Consider the following 14,483-nt stretch of genomic DNA (forward strand, 5'->3'; position numbering starts at 1 on the left):
AGAGTTCTGGAGAGAGCATTTTAACATTTGTAGTGCTTTAAAACTCGTTGACAAAGCCTGGCAAGAAGTGACTCAAAGAACCCTGATCTCTGGCTGGAGAAAATTGTGGCCTGAAGGTGTGAGAGAACTAGACTTTGAGGGGTTTGAGCCTATAAATGATGCGCCTATTGTTGAGGAAATTGTTAGTCTAGGCCAGCAAATGGGCTTGGAATTGGATGGTGATGATGTGGAGGAGTTGGTGGAAGAACACAACGAAGAACTGACCACCGAAGAACTCCTAGCCCTTCAACAGGAACAGCAAGCCAACACAGCAGCGAATGATTCTGCAGTGGAGGAGGAGGTGGCAGCAGCACCAACAGCACCAGCGAGTGTCCCTTCTGCAGTAATTAAGAAGGTGTGTCAGATGTGGGAAGAGATTCAAACAACTATTGAACATACTCACCCAGACAAAGCTGTAGTAGGCCGTTGTCTTAATCTTTTCAATGACAATGTGATGCCTTACTACAGAGAGAGCTTGCGAAGAAGGGAAAAGCAAGCTTCCATGGACAAATTTGTGGTGAGGAAATCGAGCAGTGAGCCTCAACCAGGACCTAGTGGCACTCAGGTTAAACGTCCCAGGGAGAGCACACCAGAAAGGTCCTCACTGCCTGATGTGATTATGGAAGGGGACTCCCCTTCCAAACAGTAACTCCTCTCCTCCTCCCCCCTCCTCACCATCTTCCATACGCCTACAGCACTCGACAGCAAGGTAAGTAATAACTGGAACATAGTTTTGTAGGTTTATTTAGATGAATTAGGTAAATTAGATATAAAAATTTAGTTTGATGTGGGGTTTTTGGGGTAGTCAGGAACGGATTAATTCATTTCCCTTTATTTCTTATGGGGAAATTAACTTCGGAATGCGAGTTTTCGGAAGGCGAGGCGACTCCAGGAACGGATTAAACTCGCATTCTGAGGTATGCCTGTATATAATATATATATATAATATATATATATAATATATATATATAATATATATAATATATATATATATATAATATATATATATATAATATATATATATATATATATATATATATATATATATATATATATATATATATATATATATATACTGTAAACACGCGATTATCCAGAATCCAACCATCTGAACAACGCTCTTGTCCGGCTAAAATCGTGGCCGGATAAAGTTCTCACTATCCAGCCAAAATGTCCATAGAAGCCGGAAAAGTGGGTGTTTGGCCGGATAAAAAATCTGGGCTGGTTAACTTCTGCCGATGTTACACTATCCAGAAAGTCGGCCAGACAAGCAGTGAATTGTCTGGATACAAAAGCCAGGCGACGGCCGTACCATATTAATCCCATATGGCTGTTGCTCAAGGTGCATGGTGTAAGAGGGGTGTGGGGTGGGTGGGTGGTGTCAGGAGAGAGGGGAGCGTTGGGAGGGACCACCTGGGGGATAACAGTCGGGATGGGAGGCAGGGAGACGGTCAAGGAAGGAGGGAGGGAGTCGGTCAAGGAGGGAGGGAGGGAGTCGGGCAGGGAGGGAGTCGGGCAGGGAGGGAGGGAGTCAGGCAGGGAGGGAGGGAGGGAGTGAGTGAGTGAGTGAGTCGGGCAGGAAGGGAGGGAGGGAAGGAGGGAGTGGGTCAGGGAGACAAAGAAAGAGGGAGGGAGTTGGGCAGGGAGAGAGGGGAGAACTGTTGACTGTGTGTGTGAGACTCGCTTAAGCCTAATGAAGGAAGGTGGCATTGGAGATGTTGCAAGAATTATATTTTCTTAAATGTGGAGAGCTAGTTATGAATATTAATTAAATAACACACTATAATAGTTGAACAGTACAGTACAGTATTTGGTATGCTATTCATTCATTTAAATATTTACAAGAAAATAAAATAGGATTTAATAGAACTTAAGGCGCATATGTTAAAGTCATCGTACAGCATGTCAACACCCACTGGTTGACACAGTGTCAGAAACAGTGCAAGAAAGATATGCAACTCACTTATGCACAAGTTGCCAAGGAGAAGGAAAAAATAGAAGAAGCAGTAAAGGAAGTCAAACACTGCAGCAACCAAGATAAAACAAACATTAGGCTGGAAGTGAGAAAAGAATTGGCATCTAACCCGAAGTTGGTGCAAAACACAGTTGATTGGAGTAAGTCCCTGATCATTTTTGGCTGCAAAGAAAAGGCGATAACATCTAGGTCAGAAAGAGATGTAGAAGAAGCTAAAGTAGTAGATAAAATTGTTGGCCTCGTGGAAGGTCTTACAACCATAGAGAATGTGTGCGACTACAGGAGAATAGGCAGGTACGTAACAGGGAAAGATCGACCTTTGAGGATCACCCTAAACGGTGCCAAACAGATGGAAGAAGTACTAAGGAATGCTAGAAAATTGCAAAGTGATGAGGATGGGAAAGTATGGTCGTTAAGACGAGATCTTTCAAAAGAAGATAGAGAGAAGCTGAAACTGAACCTCGCCGAGGCAAAACATTTAAACGAGAGCAGGAATGAAGAAGAAATAAATTCTTTTTTCTACAAAGTGATAGGGGTAGGCAAACCAGTAAAGTGGTACATAAAGGCAAACCAACAAAATCAATAGAGAGAGGGGGAGTGAAGAATAAGGAGAGGGGGAACAAGTTCCTGAAGATTGCATACACCAACATAGATGGAGTGAGATCGAAGATACTGGAGTTAAGTGATGTAATACAGCTGCAGACACCAGACATTGTTGCACTCACGGAGACAAAACTTGAAGATGTAATTTTAAATGAGGTCATATTCCCAAGGGGCTACTCAATTTGGAGACGGGACAGAAAAATTAGGAAAGGCGGTGGCGTAGCTGTGCTGGTAAAAGAACACCTAAAGGTGAACGAAATAATGACTGCCAATCCACAAGAAGTTGACATAATAGGACTAGAGATCTGCCATGAGGATGATAAACTAATGATAATAAATGCATATAGTCCACCGCCAAACAGCACATGGTCAAAGGAGGAGCTAGATAGTAAACGTGAAGGTCTTATAACAATAATGAGAGAGATTATAGCAAAAGCGGATAACGATAGATTACGACTGTTGATAGTCGGTGACTTCAACTTGAAATCCATAGACTGGGAAGCATATGAAGCTAAAACAGAAGATTTTTTTACCTGTAAATTTGTAGACCTCATCCTGGAAACATTCTTGTATCAACATGTTAAACAAGCTACGAGGATGAGGGAAGGGAACGTTCCCTCCATGCTAGATTTGATATTTACCAGGAAGGAGGAAGAGATATTTGACATTCAGTACCTTCCTCCCTTGGGTAAAAGTGACCATGTATTTTTGGGAATAAAGTATGCAATGCGTTATAAGCTGGAAGAAAATAAGGAGGTTGAAGCAGTTGAAAAACCAGACTTCAGGAGAGGACATTATGGTGACCTTAGAATTTTTTTTAGTGAGTATAATTGGACAGACTTGATGCTAGGCAAGGAAGTGAATGAGATGTATGTCAAGTTTTGTGAAATATATGATAAAGGCACAAAAAAATTTATACCAAAACAGAGATGCAGAACTAGGAAACAGGATTGGTTCAATAGAAATTGTGAGAGGGCTAGAGACCAAAAGACACAAAAATGGAATCAATACAGGAAGAGGCCGAACCCCCAAACATACCAGCGATACAAAGATGCGAGAAACAACTACACGGCAGTGAGGAGAGAGGTAGAAAGAAATTTTGAAAAAGGGATTGCAGACAAATGTAAAAACAGAACCAGGTCTATTCTATAAATTCATAAAACAACAAATTGCAGGTAAAGGATAATATTCAGAGGTTGAAAATAGGAAATAGATTCACGGAAAATGAAAAGGAAATGTGTGAAACACTAAACGAAAAGTTCCAAAGTGTGTTTGTACAAAATGAAATCTTTAGGGAACCAGATACAATAAGAATTCCAGAGAACAACATAGAGCACATAGAGGTGTCTAGAGACGAAGTGGAAAAAATGCTCAAGGAGCTCGGTAAGAACAAAGCAGCTGGCCCAGATGGCGTTTCACCATGGGTTCTGAGAGAATGTGCATCTGAGCTCAGCATTCCACTTCACCTGATCTTTCAAGCATCCCTGTGTACAGGAATCGTAGCAGACGTGTGGAAACAGGCTAACATAGTTCCAATCTACAAAAGTGGCAGCAGGGAAGACCCCCTCAATTATAGACCTGTATCATTGACAAGTGTAATAGTGAAAGTATTGGAAAAACTAATCAAAACTAAATGGGTAGAACACCTAGAGAGAAATGATATAATATCAGACAGACAGTATGGTTTTCGATCTGGAAGATCCTGTGTATCGAATTTACTCAGTTTCTATGATCGAGCCACAGAGATATTACAGGAAAGAGATGGTTGTGTTGACTGCATCTATCTGGACCTAAAAAAGGCTTTCGACAGAGTTCCACATAAGAGGTTGTTCTGGAAACTGGAAAATATTGGAGGGGTGACAGGTAAGCGTCTATCATGGATGAAAAATTTTCTGACTGATAGAAAAATGAAGGCAGTAATCAGAGGCAATGTATTGGAATGGAGAAATGTCACAAGTGGAGTACCACAGGGTTCAGTTCTTGCACCAGTGATGTTTATTGTGTACATAAATGATCTACCAGTTGGTATACAGAATTATATGAACATGTTTGCTGATGATGCTAAGATAATAGGAAGGATAAGAAATTTAGATGATTGTCATGCCCTTCAAGAAGACCTGGACAAAATAAGTAGATGGAGCACCACTTGGCAAATGGAATTTAATGTTAATAAATGTCATGTTATGGAATGTGGAATAGGAGAACATAGACCCCACACAACCTATATATTATGTGAGAAATCTTTAAAGAATTCTGATAAAGAAAGAGATCTAGGGGTGGTTCTAAATAGAAAACTATCACCTGAGGACCACATAAAGATTATTGTGCAAGGAGCCAATGCTATGCTTTCTAACTTCAGAATTGCATTTAAATACATGGATGGCGATATACTAAAGAAATTGTTCATGACTTTTGTTAGGGCAAAGCTAGAATATGCAGCTGTTGTGTGGTGCCCATATCTTAAGAAGCACATCAACAAACTGGAAAAGGTGCAAAGACATGCTACTAAGTGGCTCCCAGAACTGAAGGGTAAGAGCTACGAGGAGAGGTTAGAAGCATTAAACATGCCAAAACTAGAAGACAGAAGAAAAAGAGGTGATATGATCACTACATACAAAATAGTAACAGGAATTGATAAAATCGACAGGGAAGATTTCCTGAGACCTGGCACTTCAAGAACAAGAGGTCATAGATTTAAACTAGCTAAACACAGATGCCGAAGAAATATAAGAAAATTCACCTTCGCAAATAGAGTGGTAGACGGTTGGAACAAGTTAAGGGAGAAGGTGGTGGAGGCCAAGACCGTCAGTAGTTTCAAAGCGTTATATGACAAAGAGTGCTGGGAAGACGGGACACCACGAGCGTAGCTCTCATCCTGTAACTACACTTAGGTAATTACACTTAGGTAATTACACATGGAGAGGAGTTGGGAAGGTTGGCGTGAGGTGGGGGAAGGGGGCGACCAGGCAGGAGATCACAGACGTGTCATCTGTCTCTGTCCAGTCTCGCCCACCCATCCCCTTATTCACCCACCTGCCCTCATGCCCACCTGCCTGCATGCCCACCTACCCTCCTGCCAACCCACCCACCTGCCTGCTCACCCACCTGCCTGCTCGTCCACCTGCCTGCATGCCCACCTGCTCACCCACCTGCCTGCTCGCCCAGCCACCCACCTGTTCACCAATCTTTCTGCTTGCACACCTAACTGATTGATAGCCCACCCACCCATCTGCCTAATAGCCCACCCAGCCACCTGTTAACTCATCTGCCTGCTTGCCCACCTACCCACCTGTTCACTCATCTGCCTGTTTGCCCACCCACCCACCTGTTCAGTCACCTCCCTTCCAACCCACCTGTTTACCCACCTGCTAATCCACCCACCCACCTGTTCACCCATCTTCCTGTTCACCCACCCACCTGCCTGCTCACTCACCCACCAACTTGCCTGCTCAAACCTGTTCACCCACCAAGCCCATCTGCCTGCCATCCACCTATACAAACCCCACCTGCCTGAACCCACCTATCCCTGCCTGCCCACCCACTTTCCCTGCCCACCTACCAGCTAGGCACCTAACCACCCACCCAGCCCCACACACTATTCAATTCAAATCATGAGTGTGGTATAAAAGAATTTGGAAATGTCCCTTTTGAACTCAAAGGTGAAAAAGTACTCTTATCCAGAAAACGTGATTATCCGGCTGAGGGACCTTCCCATATAGTCCAGAAAATTGAGTGGAGACAGTTTATATATAGTCTCATTGAATATGACCGCATATTCTGTATTTACTATCTTCTGATTTAGGGCTTCTATCCCTCTATTTTTCTAGCATCAGGGCTTAGCTGAAAGAGGAGTTCTCCAAAACTCATTTTCGTTATTTCAAGGTGAAGAAAAAAGTGAATTACTATAGAATGTATTACACTTATACAATTTGCACAATGTTTTGAACCTCCATGGTTCATTCTCAAGTGAAAAGAAATTACAGAACTCGTTAATTTAGACCAGTACGGGTTCAGGTGATAAATAAGTACAATAAAGGAAAAGACAAGGGGAATACATAGGGAATAAATAGGGGATAAATGGGGGACGAAGCACATACAAAGATTAATCAGGTGTAATAGGTCTGTTATGTTGAGCAGTGTCTTCTGTGTTGGCATCGTTATATTCCGGTCTTGTCCTTACTCTCATGGTGGGTAGAGTAAATAGTTCTGTGATTTGGGTGTTCATGGTAGGTTGTTCTATTCTTATGTGAATTGCTTCAAGAATTTGTAATCTTCTTACATCTTGAGTTTTGTCTATTATACAGGTATATTTGTTCAACATTTCTCTCTTTAGGGTGATGTCATGGGCTTGTCTCATGTGATTCCTGGGGGCACTGGATTGAAGATGACAGGTCAAATGCCTCGTCAGCTTGGTTGACGTCATACCTATGTACTTAGATTGAAGGTTACATCCTTCGTGGGGGCAAGTGTACATGTATACAATGCTTGACTGCTGTAGAGGGTTCTCCATCAGCTTCAGGCTGTTTTTAATAAGGAGGTCGGTAGTCTTCTTTGTTTTATAGAATGTGATCAGGTCTATGTTTTGGTCAGGAATAGTGCTTTTTACTCCTTTACAAATTATTTCCTTCATTATTCTTTCTTCTTTTTTATGTTCACTATGCATAGTTGATTTGTAATATAATTTTATTGGACGTGTTGTGATTTCTGTACTAGGTTCAGGCTTGTACCATCAGTCCAGGTGTCTTCTTATAGCAGTGTTTATTTCCCTGTTGCTATATCCGTTGTTCACCAGTGCCTGAGTTATTCTTTCAAACTCTCTACTTACATTGCTCCATTCGGAGCAGTGTGTAAGCACTCGATGAATATAAGCATTGAGAACACTGGTTTTGTATCTTTGAGGGCACTCACTCTTACCGTTCAGGCATAACCCTATGTTGGTAGGTTTTGTATGTACAAAACCTACCAACATAGGATTATGTTGGATTATATTGTTCGAATCCAGGATTAGCTTGGATTCGAACCCATCATTGGTGTGGTGGTCACGGTACTGTGTACATTTAGGGATGATCCTGGATGGCATGGGTTCAAATCCTGGCCAGGTCAAATAGAGTTCTTAGTGATATAGTATATTCAGTATATATTCATGTAAATTAACACGTGATGAAAAATGTGATAAATGTGACTTCTCTCCTTCCTATATATACTGACTTGTAAATCCATCCTTCTGAAGGTGTATTATTAAATACAAACGTACTTAAGGAAATTCCTGTTTCACTTCTTTCTTCGTGGTCTTACTCTGTCATATATATAAAGTATATATATGGTGGAGAGGTATCTCTCCTCCATAACCTTCTTGCCTTGGTACTCCAAGACTCCGTATTGACACAACACTCTCATTTCCAGGATCCATGTGGAAGATGGCCAGAATGGCCACAAGGGGGTGGACCTGGTCTTTGATAATATCACCCGTAAGGACCGGGGAGTTTACACATGCTCTGCTAATGTTGATGGCATCGAGGAGTCCCAGTCTTTCAAGCTCTGTGTCTACAGTAAGTGTAGTTTGTCCATAGTAATATATTCATAGGTTAGAATAGGCTAATAGCTTGTATATGTACTCACCTAGTGGCACTTGTTTTGGAATGAGCTATGGCTCTTGTTTCTGCTACTTAACTCTTAACCCTCAAACCGCTAGGGGCCCAAATGGAATTCACACCCACAGACGCAACAAAAAAAAAATCCAAAAAATTCTTTCGTCTTGTAGAAGTGTTCATTTTTGTTCCCTGATCACGGAAAAAATAACAAAAAAAATCGTAGGTGGCATATTTTAGCTTCAATGGGGTAGAGAAGTGTGGCAAAAAGGGGCGTTGACAGAGCCTTTGCCAGATGAGGTCTACTCCGCTCGAGCTGTCAGGCGGCAGTTGCCACAAATATATTATTACCTAATTATTTCAATGTCTCTGATTGATTTTTTCTAAGTTTTTTTGCAGTAATATTATTCAATACAGTGAATTGTGGTATATTTATATAATAAAATGTGTGAACCATCACTGTACTCAAAATTATGGTGTGCATATTAGTGATTCAATTATTATGTTCATAAAACAATAAACAAATAGTTTTGCTGTTGTTGCACTATATACACAGGTTATATATAAGTATCTGCATGTTTTGTTCGCAATGAATTGCTAAGTTGGTCTTGGGAGTCAAAAAAGCAACGAGGAGTGACCGCCACACACCAGCGAGCCACTCACTGCCTCTCCCTCCCTCAACACCACCTCATTCGCCCTCATTCTCCGACCACAATACTGTTTTTGCATTTATTCACTATACACAGACGTTATATATATGTATTTACATGTTTTGTTCACCATAACTGTACATCTAAGCTTTTATGGTGAGTAAAGGCACAAAGACGTAGCTACTCACACAGTCGGCCGCCCTCAAGGCTAGACGCACTAATATTTCTCCTCCAACAATATTGTTTGTGGTGTTATTACGCTATATACACACATTATATATAAGTAGCTACCTGTTTTATTCACCATACATGTACAAATAAGCTGGTATGGTGCCCAAAGACCATAGTGGCCACCAGTAAACAACATGACTCCCTCCACACATTCTCTTGTGTCAACTACATTTACAAAACCCTGTTCTTAAATGCAAACCATGCTCTGAAACTCTCCCTGGACAGATGTAATAGGACCCATTATCACCACACCAGAAATAAATATCTCTTTGATATCCCCAGGGTCAAACTTAATCTGTGTAAACACTCTATGCAAATTAAGGGACCTAGTTTATGGAACTCACTCCCTAGTGAATTGAAAAACTGTAAAACTTTTGCCTTATTTAAAAGCAAAACCAAAAAGTACCTAACTTCATCTTCTTAGTTTCCTACACTGAGCTTTAAATTTGCTCTGTACCTAGTGTTACCCAATCTCCTAATTTTTATGTAATTTCAAACAACCTTATCATTGTGTTCATTGCTGTCTTCTTTTATGTGCTAGCCATATGCTGTATTGTGACTACCAATTTTTGTCAACTACCATTCAAGCTGTCATTGCAACCAATCTTATATTGTTTCTGCTGTATTATGCCTACCAATTTTTTTGTCAACTACCATTCAAGCTGTCATTGCAATCAATCTTAGCTACCTATGTGCTTTAATATACTGTACCTACAATTTTCTCTCATCTTTTTTTCATTTCATGTAATCTGTTATCATTTTTTGTCTATAATTTTGCAAGTATTTACCTCCTAAAAATTTTCTTAGATTAAGGACCTGCCCGAAACGCTGCGCGTGCTAGTGGCTTTACAAGACTGTAATTACCATATTTGTATCCTCACATTCCTTATGTACATTCTTGTATATGCATAAATAAATAAATAAATAAATAAATAAATAAATAAATAAATGATAAGTCGTGCAGACAACGCTCCTCCCTCACCAAAATGGCGGCTCCCAACCTACTCCTCTCACTGTTATCACACTCTATACACACGTTATATATAAGTATCTACATTTATGTTCACCATAGCGAACCACTAAGCTGTTATGGTGAGTGCAGTCAATAAATGGTGGCCACACACTGTCAGAGGACGACGCCACAACCCTCCCTCCACAGCCTTACTCCTCCCTACATGGAGCACAGCGCTAAATATCACCACAATCCTGCTATTATCAGAATCCTGGTCAGTTTTATCACAGTCAGGGGGGCTTCAGTAATACTATCACTGCTAAATAATAGCAGTATCATATATTTTATGGCATTTGTAGGCGATGCTGTGGTCACAAGCTGAACAGCGGTGCTGTGAGCTCATGCTGCGTGCGCCAGCCTTGGTGGCTTGCTCAATACTGACGCTCTAACACCCAAGAATGTTGGCCTGGATTTTTTTTCTTGGTTGCATCTGGCAACTATCGGTCATGGCCGTACTATAGCTGCCCCTATCCCAGGCAGGGCATTTAAATTATAGCGCTAGACAGGAAATCATATATATATGATGTGCGAGGTTTCGGTTTTGTCACTGATATCATATATATATATGATTTGCGTGGTTTAAGAGTTAATGGATCAATCTTTTTGATCAAGAGCCTTTATGACTTTTTGTTACTTCTAGGGAGGTTAACTTTTATTTGGTGATTGAGATTGTAAAGGCTCTATCCAATCTACATTTAAAGCTGTGAATGAAGTTTACCTCCACCACTTCTCTTCTTTGCACATTCCATTCGTTCACTATCCTGACAGTGAAAACAAAATTTGTATGTCTCAGTGGCTCATTTAGGTATTGAATTTCCATCTGTAATTACCTAAGTGTAGTTATGTAAGTGTAGTTACTGGATGACAGCTACAATCATGGTGTCTCTCTTTCTCCCACACTCAGTCAATCAATCGATTGTACAGGTAAGGGTGAGTGGGAAGTGGGGACAGATGGAAGAATAGTACTGGAGAGGAAACTTTATAGTTGTAGAGAGTAGAGCCAGGGCTTAACCCAGCAGCAGGTTGAGGATTCTTGGTTATTTGGTGTAGTATAGACGCACCAGAAAGTGAATAGGCTTGAGTTGTAGCCATAAGTCCATACCATACCTGATTATATATATATATATATATATATATATATATATATATATATATATATATATATATATATATATATATATATATATATATATATATATATATATATATAAATATATATATATATATAAATATATATATATATAAATATATATATATAAATATATATATATATAAATATATATATATATAAATATATATATATATAAATATATATATATATATAAATTTATATATATATAAATATATATATATATATATATATATATATATATATATATATATATATATATATATATAAATATATATATATATATATATATATATATATATATATATATATATATATATATATATATATATATATATATATATATATAAGCCTATACTTGCATAAACCACAAGTGAAGATTAACAATCTTTGGACAACACCCACCAGTGGGCCTTGAACCCAGAAAGCACAACTACCTTGTAGTTAGGTAGTTGTGCTTTCTGGGTTCGAGGCCCACTGGTGGGTGTTGTCCAAAGATTGTTAATCTTCACTTGTGGTTTATGCAAGTATAGACTTATAGCATGGACACGAGTTCTCTCACATTAACAGTGGATTGATGAAAAATGCAGAGTAACCTCTCACTTGTCTAGTGCCCTCGGAAAGTGGAGATATTTGAGGTGTATATATATCTCGAAGTCTCTAATTCTTTTGTAGGGTCTGATGGTGTAGTGGGTTAAGGCGTACTAGTTATGGCAGCTACTGGAAGGTAGTTGTACTTTCTGGGTTCGAGGCCCACTGGTGGGTGTTGTCCAAAGATTATATATATATATATATATATATATATATAATATTACTCACGTTGCTCCATTCGGAGCAGTGGGTAAGCGCTCGACGAATATAAGCATTGAGCCCAATGGAATCATTGCTTCCCTGAACGTCGAACCCCTATTTACCAACGTCCCAGTCGACACAACCATAGGAATGATACTGGACGGAGTATACAGAGACGAGAGCACCCCCAAATTAGACATACCTGAGCCACACTTGAAGAGTCTTCTTGAAGCATGTACAAAAGAAGCCCTTTTCATCAGTCCACAAGGAGACATGTTTCTACAAATAGATGGAGTAGCAATGGGCTCCCCCTTAGGAGTTTTATTTGCTAATTTTTATATGGGAACCATCAAAGACAGAGTCTTCAGTAGCAGACAAAAACCAACCATATATTGCCGTTATGTAGATGACATATTCGTAATAGTAAAAGACTCAGATGAACTAATTGATCTAAAAAGCCATCTAGAGAGAGAGTCAGTACTCCGATTTACACATGAAAATAGTGAAAATAACAGTCTGCCATTCTTGGATGTACTAATAACAAAAACAGGAACCTCTTTAAGCACCAACGTATATACTAAGCCCACCAACATAGGATTATGCCTGAACGGTAGAAGTGAGTGCCCCCAAAGATACAAAGCCAGTGTTCTCAATGCTTATATTCGTCGAGCGCTTACCCACTGCTCCGAATGGAGCAATGTGAGTAGAGAGTTTGAAAGAGTAACTCAGGTATGTTAACAACGGATATAGCAACGCGGAAATAAACGCTGCTATAAGAAGACACTTGGACCGATGGTATAATCCTGAACCTAGAACAGAAACCACAATACCTCCAATAAAATTATTTCTGCGGTTGGAAGAAAACGCTCACAGAGTGGGGGACTTATTTTGTTTTTATAATAATAATAATAATTAATTATTTATTAAATACAAATAATTAATTAATAATAATAATCATAATAAGTGATTAAATAATTGATAATCCTTAAATGAAGAAGCATAATAGCACATTTTAACGAATAAATAGATAATTAAAGTGGATAATTAATTATGGTGACTAATAATGATTAGTGAATAACCGTAAATTATTATACAGAAATAATATTAATGGATAGCCGTTATAATGATAATGTATTAAATCAAATACAGTGAAGTGACATCTCTAATTAGTAATTGAAAGTTGCATGATTGAATTTACGGTAATTCCAATTCTTGGTATTGTTGGCTTATCACTTTGGGGGTTCCGTCGGAGCACCCCCAATCCCGTGAGGGCCAGCGGCGCTGAACCCCCACCCCCAAAGGGCGAGCGGAAGCTGGCTGCTATAAGTAGTAACATGACTTTTCGCACCGTGGCCATAAGCGTGCCCGTATGCCCGGAGAGGCCATTAAAAAACAGTCAGGTTTCCCTGACTGAAAAAGGTACCATTCCGGGTCTACTAGGCAGATGCTGCTAACTGACGCAGCTCCCTTGGAGGGCCGACGGAGCGCCATCTTGACGAGCCATGTGGCATAGAGGGCCGGAGAGCCCACCAACCGTGATCCTGGGAGGAGTACATACTGCCGGGTTTGTACTCCATGCAGGGAGTGCTTTTCACCATGGCGAATGACTGGTCGATCCCGTGTACATCTTCGTCACAGGAGCCCGCCCTCACAGAGACCAGTCCTGGAAGGCTGGCCCCAGGGTGGGTGTGGGAAAGTGAATGCTGTCCACACCGAGGCCGACTCCCCAGGGTCGACCCCGTGTCGGTCGTTGTCGCTGTGGTGAGCCCCACGGATGTGGGGCGGAGGTGGCAGCTTAGAAGCATGTAGGTCGCCTCCCAGGATACCTCTCACGGCAGGCATGAGAGCAGTGGTCCGCCTTTCGGGCCCCACCGCATGTTCCTCGATCATCAATGGTTTTCCTCGTGCGCGTCCTATCGTGGATCTGGAAGTATTAAAAGCAGTAAGGGTGGGCAGAAGCTGGCATGCAGTGGTAACCTGAAAGGCAAAGGCACAGTTGTGGCGAACCCACCCCTAAGTGTACTGCTGGCAACTTAGGCTGCAAGAGTGGGGATGACTGGATGCGACACCTGTAATGAAAGGTAGGAATGGGTAGAATTGAATGAAGTCCCAAGCATAACTGAGTGGGGAGTAGCATAGAAGCCTAGTGATGGTACTGCCAGATACAATAAGTGCTAACTCCTGGAACAATCAGATGCCTCCTCTGCGGGAAACGAAGAGAAATAGTGAAATGTCAGCGTCTAGTAGTTAGTAGGCTCCAGTACGGCAATTATTAATAACAAGGCAAATTATAAGTCAATGTTAAAACACAGAGCAGACAGTGGACTGCAGGTGGCTCCAAATGACTGCATAGAGTGCAGCGATGTCCATATCGCTATGCAGTGGGTAAATACTAAATAATGCCAACAGGCCAAGGTAAGAGGATGTTAAGTGGGCATCGAACTGCGAAACCACTTACGCTCAA

At 40.6% G+C, this 14,483-nt stretch overlaps 1 protein-coding gene across 2 annotated transcripts in view; it reads left to right on the forward strand.

Annotated features, from left to right (window-relative positions):
- Positions 1 to 14,483, forward strand: part of LOC123768775 (neural cell adhesion molecule 1) — a 213,303-nt gene that overhangs the window by 53,426 nt on the left and 145,394 nt on the right. For both annotated transcript variants that reach the window (XM_045759563.2, XM_045759561.2), the window contains one exon: positions 8,021 to 8,166. In XM_045759563.2, coding sequence (XP_045615519.1) covers positions 8,021 to 8,166 — 146 coding nt within the window. The remainder of the gene's footprint in view (positions 1 to 8,020; positions 8,167 to 14,483) is intronic.

This window comes from Procambarus clarkii, chromosome 83 (assembly GCF_040958095.1).
Source record: "Procambarus clarkii isolate CNS0578487 chromosome 83, FALCON_Pclarkii_2.0, whole genome shotgun sequence".
Lineage (NCBI taxonomy): Eukaryota > Metazoa > Arthropoda > Malacostraca > Decapoda > Cambaridae > Procambarus > Procambarus clarkii.